At 33.3% G+C, this 9727-nt stretch overlaps 1 protein-coding gene and 1 pseudogene across 1 annotated transcript; both read left to right on the forward strand.

The window, feature by feature from the left end:
• The first annotated feature begins 550 nt into the window (after positions 1-550).
• Positions 551-1037, forward strand: LOC127221982 (probable ribosome biogenesis protein RLP24; annotated as a pseudogene).
• Positions 1038-6713: 5676 nt separating this feature from the next.
• On the forward strand, positions 6714-7646 carry LOC127221983 (olfactory receptor 4C16-like). Its single transcript, XM_051183911.1, has one exon. It carries the CDS (start codon positions 6714-6716, stop codon positions 7644-7646), a length of 933 nt encoding a protein of 310 aa, XP_051039868.1.
• The last annotated feature ends 2081 nt before the right edge of the window (positions 7647-9727 follow it).

The following is a 9727-nucleotide window of genomic DNA, read 5'->3' on the forward strand; positions in this document are numbered from 1 at the left end:
TTTAAACAAGAGGTTATGCGTTTATTTCCATAGAAAATAAATGACTGTGAATTCATTCAAAGATAAAGATGATTAGGTCTGATCAAGGAAGACCTCTGGATTTCTGACTACAAACAAGAAGAAATAAACCTAGAAGAATTACAAGATATATGATGTAGATCTCACCTCCTCACATAAATTAAAAAATTATCTTTGGCTGACTTGTGCACAATCCACAGTCTATACCTGTATTAATGCAGATATAGATATCATTGTTGGCTCATTCATTCCATTACTGTCTTCTTTTTAAAACTTCACACAGTTTCATTATTTAAAATATGACTCTAAGAGCAATCTCTAAATGAATTTATTCAGCATGGAATGGGAAGGTGTACTTTAAATAGTTTTATGTTTTTAAATTTATTTATAGGTGTGTGTGTGTGTGTAGGTGTGTGCATGTCTGTTTGAGGTGGTTGAAGAATCCAAAGAAACAGTATCTTTTTGAACCCCAAAAAGCAAATTCATGCTCTTAAGCTTGGCTTCTGGAATGTGGGTCCCATGCAGAGTCAACATGAGTATCGAGAAGTGTTATTTCTGTTCCTGACCGATATACCCTGGCCACAGGATGATGTTTGTCTGCAACGACTGCAAGGTGTTCTGATTCTGCAAATCCAAGTCATAAAAACTTTAAGAAAAAGAGGAACCCACGCAAAGTCAGGTGGACTAAACCCTTCCGGAAAGCAGCTGTCAAGGAGCTCATGGTGGACAACTCATTTGAATTTGGAAAGTGTAGAAATGAACCTGTGAAATATCAGCGAGCACTATGGAGTAAACCTATTGATGCAATGAGAGTTGAAGAGATCAAACAGAAACGGCAGGCTAAGTTTATAAAGAATAGGCTGAAGAAAAACAAAGAGCTACAGAAGGTCCAGGACATCAAAGAAATCAAGCAGAATATCGATCTTATCTGGGCTCCTCTTGCAGGCAAGGGAAAGCAGCTGGAGGAAAAAATGGTACAGCAGTTAAGGGAGGATGTGGACATGGAGGATGTTTCCTAACGGTGCCGCCTGCAACCAGCCCTGTGCACAGTGGAAACCAGTGGAGACTCTTGGTTCCTAAGCTATTGATTGGTTACATAATGTCCTTCAGACAAAGGTATTGCACATGTTCCTCTCTTACATTGCAGCCTATAAAAGCATCCATCGTGGGAGTTAGATCTCAGCTCAGAGTTTGCTTCACTGTGTTATGCTCATAAAATATGAAATTTGTGTATAGATTTAGGCATGAACATGGTTGAGCCATTGCTTAATGGCACCAAGCAACATTACTGTCACACTGTCTTATTAGAGTGAAATTTGTAATGGTGTAATATTTTCCTTGTACTAGGAATGTCTGTTTATTAGGATTATTGAAGTGGAGGTCACATCAAGGAACAAACCATTGTCATGACAACCTCAGTCTCTTTTGTTTTGGTTTAGTCTGTTTAGTAGATCCTTGGAGTCTCACACTGGCTGCATACGATGCTACAGTGCAGCTGAATTATGCTGGGCTGTGTGTCCTGCCCCACCATTTTAATACACAGCTTGTGGATATTGGGGGGCAGGGGCAGGTTGAATAAACTTTGCCAGAATGTTCCCTTATTACTGCTTTGGAAAATGTTCAATTCCAATTTGTGCCCAACAACACTCCTACCCCAAACCTTCCAGGCAAGCAGTGGTCTAGAAGCAGAAGAATCTTAGTGCCTTTAAATTTTTTTTTATGTGGTTTTCCTTTTTGGTTGTTTAAGACAATGCCTCTCTATTTTGTAGCTCTGGCTGTCCTGGAATTCACTCTGTAGTCCAGGCTGCCTTGAACTCATAGAGATCCACTTGCTTCTGCCTCCTGAGTGCTGAGAGAACATGAAGTTGGATGGATAGGGAATTGATAAGCATCTGGAAGGAATTTATGGAGGGGAACTCATGGCCAAATATATATTGTAAAAAATTAAAGAAAAATAAATAGATAATAGGAGAAACTACAACACATTGCATTATAAGATCACTAAGACTTACCTACTAATACTCTGAGTAGTAGCTTAAGGCACTGGCTTGAGCATTGATATTCTTTCATTGTCCATTTCTTCTTTCACTAATAAAATTATTTTTCCTATTATCTCATATTTACATCATCCACTTGTATTTCTTGCTTTTGTGTTTGTGTATCTGTTAAACTTGTAACCCACACCTTGGTTTCCCTCTGGTTCTCAGGTGAGATGAGAGTTACATTGATGTTCTTGTGGGGTAAGTAAAACTCAAAGTTGAACCTACAATATCATTCAGATATCATCTATAAAATAATGTTAACTTTAGGGACTAATTTATTTAAAAATATTGATTCCTATATCATTATGTGTAAAATTTTCCCCTGGGATACAATAATAAATTTGTTTGACCCAGTACTCTATGGGAAATCTCTCTTCAAAAGGCAAAGAACAGCAACGATGTTAACTTCTTGAGCCCACCAGCTGGTAAGTGACAGATTTTGCTTTCTCAGGTCAGACTATCATTATCACAGAGTTATTAAGTATATTTTAATACATGTCCAGTCTTAAATCTATACCATTCTGTCATATTATGATCAAGGTATAGGGAAAAATAGCCCAACACTTTTAAACACTAAATATTATAAAGAAAATAAAGCAAATGAAATATAAATATTGAATGAAAATATTCTCTGATATTGACCAAAGGTTTATATAAACACCATGTTTGTGAAAACCCATTATAGTGGGAAGACAAGGATGTGTTCCACAGGTTAAGCTTGACCATAATGTTTTGATATGGGTGAGTTCAGAATAATTTCCAAATACTCTACTTTTAAGGTGATGACATAAGACATGATATCACTAAGATGCTATAGATCCCAGACACTTAAGGTTAAATTGCCTTATCTTCAACTAGAGACTAGTGACATTGTCATGTCTTGGGGGGGGGTATGCCAAACAAATCTTAACAAAATACTATACTTTTCCATGTTTCTTCAAGAATATTTTAAGACTGTAATTAGTAATACATTCACAGGTGAGATTTAGTTTGGAAAGTAAATGACTGCATTTTTGACAATTTTCAGAGCTAATATATAAAAGAAATCTAAACATAATATATGAAATATATAATCCATTTAATAATAACATTAATTAATGACATATAAATATGAAATATACTAGAGGTGAAAGAAAAATACAGTAAAGGCAACATGGAAAATCCTGAAAATATTATGGAGTAAAAAAAAATCTTACATTTTCTTCAGTGTCCTTAGTTAACACTTTTTAAACCAAAAATATGCTATTATGATTTACTCTTGCCCAAATATATTGATCCTGTCCTCTGCTTAGTAATATTTGAAAAGAAGAGTAACTACATATTAAATTCATTTATATGAGGAACCTGGTGTGCAACAACTAGGTTAGAGCTTTTTATTGTATAATGAGTCCTCAGTTATCTGGCTTTTCATGTATCATTTGACCAGGAGGAAAGATTAGCACTGCTTATTTGGAGCATTGGGAGGGATTAAAACTCCCAGAAAAAATGTATTTTTCCATAAACAAAAGAAATTATTTTTCTCATTAGTGAGAATGATAACCTTCTTTTAAAAATAAGGTATGGGATTCTCTAGAAGAGAGATAAGCAGCACAGCTGAATTAGCAAAGATAGGGACAGGGAGAAACAGTGATGCCCCTCATAGGGGCTCTGCGGTACATCGAGCCATGGGAGGAGTCATCACACTTTATAGCCCACATCTGTTCTTCACTTTATCTGGGTTGCTTTTCATTCAGCACTTTTCCACAACCAACATTAACTTACTGTCTGCCTATTGCTCTGTTGTTGTCTTATAGCCATCCTAGAATCTGTCCAGCTGTCTCTCTAGAACTGCTCTGCTTTCATACTAGTGTAGCAGAGTTTTCATACCCGACTCTTTTCAGAATCTGCTGAAGAAAAAAATGCAACAATTTTGGTAGGAAAATGGACATAGGATTATATATACAGATATTCAAAAAAAGAGTTGATTTTTATCAGGAGAACATGAAATGTCAAGATTATCCATATAAAACACCACCAACAAGATATGAAAATGTTCATTTCGTTGGTGCTAGAATACCAGCAATAGTAGCATGCTTTAAAACATACCATCTTGGGCTAGAGAGATGGCTCAGCTGTTAAAGGCTAGGCTCACAACTAAAACACATATTGTGTTATAGTTCATGCTGTTATTTTATCAGATACTTAGATATTGAAGCATTTAAAAAATAAATTTGGATAATATCTTTTTCCTTCCATACATAATAGATGGAAACTCCAATAAAGCCATGAGGTAAATATGCTTGAAAGGCAGTAAAGCATTAAAATAATGAGATAAATACTAAATTTAAAGTATGGGTGTGTGGATGTACACACATATGAGCATGAGGATGTGTTTCTCCAACTGTGGAAGCCTGGAGTGGACATCAGGATATTTTCTTCATTTGCTTCCAATATTATGAAGTTCAGTTGGGTAAGAATTACTGAGATGAACACTGTGTTCTTGGGTCATAAGTACATTCCAATATGCCTAGCATTTTACTTGTTAGAGATTTGAACTCATAACATCATACTCAGTAATCACTTTGCCCACTAACTTTCTCACATTCAACAAGGTATTACATTTTAAGAAGTAAGAGACAATGCTCAATGTAAAATGTTTGGTATCCATATTTAAAGTGTGATATCTTGGGTGCATAGATTTCCACCATATTTATTCAGGGAAAGAAACTAAAGAGTCATTCAGATAACTGCAATGAATCAAATACCTATATTAGTACAACAAAACCTATGAGGAAAGGGCTCTCACAAATCAGAGATTAGTTTCTTTGTTATAAAACAATCATTAAAAGCTTCTTTGAGTTTTATTTAAAACTGTATCCTAAAATATCAAGGTGATCATAATAGCGTAAACTGAATACATTCCATAATGTTTTTTTACTATTGATGAAAGTAATGATTAAATGTTTGGTCGAGAATGGCAAATTTTGCCAAGTGCATTAAATCTAGTTTTTTGAGTCCTTATGAAATGAAATTGATGCCTGTGTTTGAGATTAGTGTGCTTGTTCTAGAAATGGAAAAAACTATCAGGATTTGTACCTACCACACAAAACATTGCATTTTCTAAGAAGTGACTGAAATGATTTAAGGTAAATGCATTTTCCATCACAATGTCCACAAAGCATATGCTATTTTCATGTACTAACCTGCCATTGAAGATTTGAGTGAAAAAAATTAAGGAAATAGGCTCATTTAATGATTAGTAAAGCAAATCATTTCTCTTACAACCTGACACTCGCCAACGACCATAGAAGCTACAGTGAGAAACTTCGACATTTTATCATGACTATTTATTTTATCATAGAAAGGAAAGGCAGATCAAGTCAATGAAAGAGAAGCAAAGTTGCTTAGAGAGTAAGTAAATCCATATAACAACAATTTCATATTCCTTGTTTTGATGAACAAGTATCAAGATTATGCAGTAAATATGTTGGTGGGATTAGTGGACCACAGCGGGATATACAGGTTTTTCATCTACCTTCTGAAGAGATTCCAGTTCAATATTGTTTACTAATTATGTCATCCAAATTCATTTTTACCAGAAATAATTAGTAAAATTTCTCTGTTCTTAAAAGTGAAAACCATAATAATATATATTTCATGTTAATTATTTATTGAAAGAAATGGTATTTAAAAAGCATAATTATTGACTTTTCCAGGCAGAAACAAACTGAAAGAAGAGTCAATTAGGGACCATTTACATTTCCTCTTCTGTAAAAAAATCTTTTCTGTATTACTGCCTTTTTCCAAGAACATGGTATTTACAGATATATTAATAATGAAACTAATATGAACTACATCTGTCTTCTAGTCCACTGTTTATTCTAACACATATGAAATAAAAATTTATCATACAAACAATAATAATTGAACACTGATTTTTTTTAAAAAAATATTACCAAAGGGCTCTGTATGTTTGAAATTGTGCCTCTAATAAAATAAGCAAGAATTAAGAGTGGTAATAGTTATGATATTGTTAGTCACCAAAACCATTTATTCTGATACACTGAATGGGTCAAGTAATAACTATCACATTACATTTTAAGATTATCTGGAAATTATAAGTATTTATTTTGTCATGTTTAAACTGGAATAACTGAAAGAAATATTATAGCATGCTGAAATAGTACATCTTTATTCATATCTGCAAAAATATGTATAATGGTGTATCAAAAATGATATTAAGTTGTGGTAAAGATACAGTACTTTCTATTCCTTCTTGAAACACCAAAGCAATTAACTGTATGCTAAGTATTGAATAAATTATAGACTATAATGATAATCAAATAGTAAAAATAAAGTTAATGATAAAATATTACATATATCATAAATAAACTTTATGAACAATGATTTATAAAATTAAACATACTTGGGATAATAGGAATTTGTATTTGTAGAGTTCTATGGGAAATGTTCACATTCATAATAATTCAAATAGATGGCCACTAAAAGAAAGAAGTACTTGAATCACTAAAGAAATAACAGAATATCACTGATGAGGAATGCTTATTTTGCATAAGATTCTCTGCAGAATAAGATAATCACTATCAAAATAAATGTCTCTTGTTTTTCAGATAAATCATTTCATATTTTCCACTTCTTATCACTAATGAAACAATGTGGCTCAATAACAACGTGACTGAGTTCATTCTACTTGGTTTGACACAGGATCCATTTAGAAAGAAATTCCTATTTGCTATGTTTTTGCTTTTTTATATGGGGACATTACTGGGTAACTTGCTGATCATTGCTACTATCAAGACAAGCCAGGCACTTGGGAGTCCCATGTACTTCTTCCTGTTCTATTTATCCTTGTCTGACACCTGCTTCTCTACAACCATATCCCCTAGAACAATTGTGGATTCCCTGCTAAAGGAGGCCACTATCTCTTTCAGTGAGTGCATAATACAAGTATTTACATTCCATTTCTTCGGCTGCTTGGAGATCTTCATCCTCATCCTCATGGCTGCTGATCGCTATGTGGCCATTTGTAAGCCCCTGCACTACATGACCATCATGAACCGTCGGGTCTGTGGGATGCTGGTGGCCATAGCCTGGGTGGGATCCTGTGTGCATTCTCTAGTTCAGATATTTCTGGCCTTAAGTTTGCCCTTCTGTGGTCCCAATGAGATTGATCACTATTTCTGTGACTTGCAGCCACTCTTGAAACTTGCATGTTCAGACACATATATGATCAACCTACTTCTGGTGTCCAACAGTGGGGCCATTTGTACAGTGAGTTTCCTCATGTTGATGGTTTCATATATAATCATCTTGCATTCCCTAAGAAACCACAGTGCTGAAGGAAGGAGAAAAGCCCTATCCACCTGTGTTTCCCACATCATTGTGGTCATCCTATTCTTTGGACCTTGCATATTTATATATACACGCCCTGCAACCACATTTCCTATGGACAAGATGATAACTGTATTTTATTCAATTGGGACGCCTTTGCTCAATCCTCTGATCTACACACTGAGGAATTCAGAGGTGAAAAATGCCATGAGAAAGTTGTGGAGGAAGAAACTGGTCTCCAATGATAGAAAATAAAAGGAGGTCTTCAATCTTTTTTCATAGATAGCATTAAGTTACAAGTTAAAAAATCATATTTCTATTAATCGTTAATTTGTGTTAGTTTCTTAGGACATGGATGATAAATATGTTGTCGAGTCAAGTTTACATGGAGGAATAAAACATATTATACAAATAATAATAATAATACCATTTTTATTTGTTCTTTTGTGAAGCTATCTGTGCCTTTCCAGGCTTTCTGTCCCAACAATACTTGAGGCTGTGCTTGTAATTAAATGCTCTTCTTCCTGTTGACTTCTGTACTTTTATCCTAATATTTATTTCTTTTCACAGCTAGAAAGGTTTACCTCTCCCAATTTCTTATATCTTATTTTTAGTATTTTATTTTTGAGTTTTTAATATAATAAACAGTTCTCCCTTCCATTTCATCCCTTGAATATCACCCATTTATACCTTCCTGCTCTCCTTCAAAATTCTAACCTCTTATTTTCCCACTACTTGTTTTTGCAAACATATGTGTATATGCATATATGTTATAATTAGTTAATTTTTATAATGACACTTTATCTTATCATCAACTTAAGTTGTTTTCTGGACTCACAAATAGTTCCACATTCAAATAATTGTAGCAAGGGTGAGTATAGATGAATATGTGTATTCTTGAAGGAAAGTCTATTCTATTTGTCTCAGAACTCTTACCATGTATTTATTTACATTGTTCTATAATACGGACAGGATTCAGAGAGAAAAATTCCCTCTTGATAATCTCTGATGCTCTGTTCTCAATGTTGGGGTTGCAGTATCAATGATTCTTTTATAAGTCTTATCCCCTTCTTCTGACTTGATCTTCTACTTTAGTTATTAAGTTTTCTCTTGGACATACTAATTGTAGTATCTTCATTACATCAAATCGTTAGATCTAGTGCAGCATATGTAGGGTAGTTTAAAATAGAGATATATATTCAGGTTAGCCTCAATAGAACAATCACTTCATTGTACAGTATTCGGATATATTATCAGATTAAACAAACACAGGAGACCCAAGGTAGTATTTCAAAGTTTGAAACAGCAATTTTATATTGCAAATATAAATTATTTTGTGAATTTTTAATTCAATCCAGAAGAAAATAATATTTGCAAAAGATAATAAGGTATTTTTATGTTATTCAAGATTATTAAATTTATCATTATTAATAATCTAGTACTAAAATATTAATGCAATAATATTTCTATTGCCAATGTTTTCCTGTGCTTTTTTATTCATAGAAGAAATTAAATATGTATTTTTGTTAAGACTTCTATTACTTTCATAAACCAGTAAATTGTATAGACAATTTCATATCAATTTTGTTATATCAGAAACCATAAATTTCTTTTTTTTAATCCTTTGATTTTTTTTTTGATTGCCTGGGTCATGGGCTCTAAAACAAAGCTATAGCCTCATCCTATAATTTCTTTACCTCAAAGTATAATCATATTTTGTGTGTGTAAGGAGAAATCAGGAGAGTCTACAATAAACTATATTGGTAATTGTAGTGTACATTGCTTGTTGAGTATTCTGTGAGTTTCAGTCTCTTATCATTCTTGAGAATGTTGTCATTATATCATACTTATAGTTTGACTCTGTTATTGCAGCATGTATGTTTAGTTTGAAATTCCAGCTGACAGAATAATACCTTCTGTGTCTTTCTTTTTTGGGGGATGGGGGTGTGTGCTTCTGTTTCCAACAGGTACTATATGAGGGCTCCATGATGGTGGATAAGTTCGTTCTGTTTCTTAAGAAAATTGTCTCTGATGGAGTTGAATATGAGATAATTATAGTTACAGTTTTCTTTGTTACCAAATTCAAAGTGGCAAGTCACAAAAGAAGTATAAAGTGAATAAGGTTGAGGTACATTAAAGCTTAAATTGTTAACTTAAGAAAATTATTTCAGGTTCAAAAATAATAAATAATTAATAGTAAATAAATAATTTAATGAATTGGGAAAGGTGGATTCTTTTATTCATGATTTTAGTGTAATTACTTTGAGTTTCTCTACATTGAATTTGTTGTTAGCTATTAGCTTGCTGTAAATTGTTTTTTTTAATATATATATATA

Source organism: Phodopus roborovskii, unplaced genomic scaffold, assembly GCF_943737965.1.
Source record: "Phodopus roborovskii unplaced genomic scaffold, PHOROB, whole genome shotgun sequence".
NCBI lineage: Eukaryota > Metazoa > Chordata > Mammalia > Rodentia > Cricetidae > Phodopus > Phodopus roborovskii.

Bases quoted from the DNA above. Each gene is read 5' to 3' on its own strand.
- LOC127221983 (XM_051183911.1), top strand. From the start codon at position 6,714: ATGTGGCTCAATAACAACGTGACTGAGTTCATTCTACTTGGTTTGACA.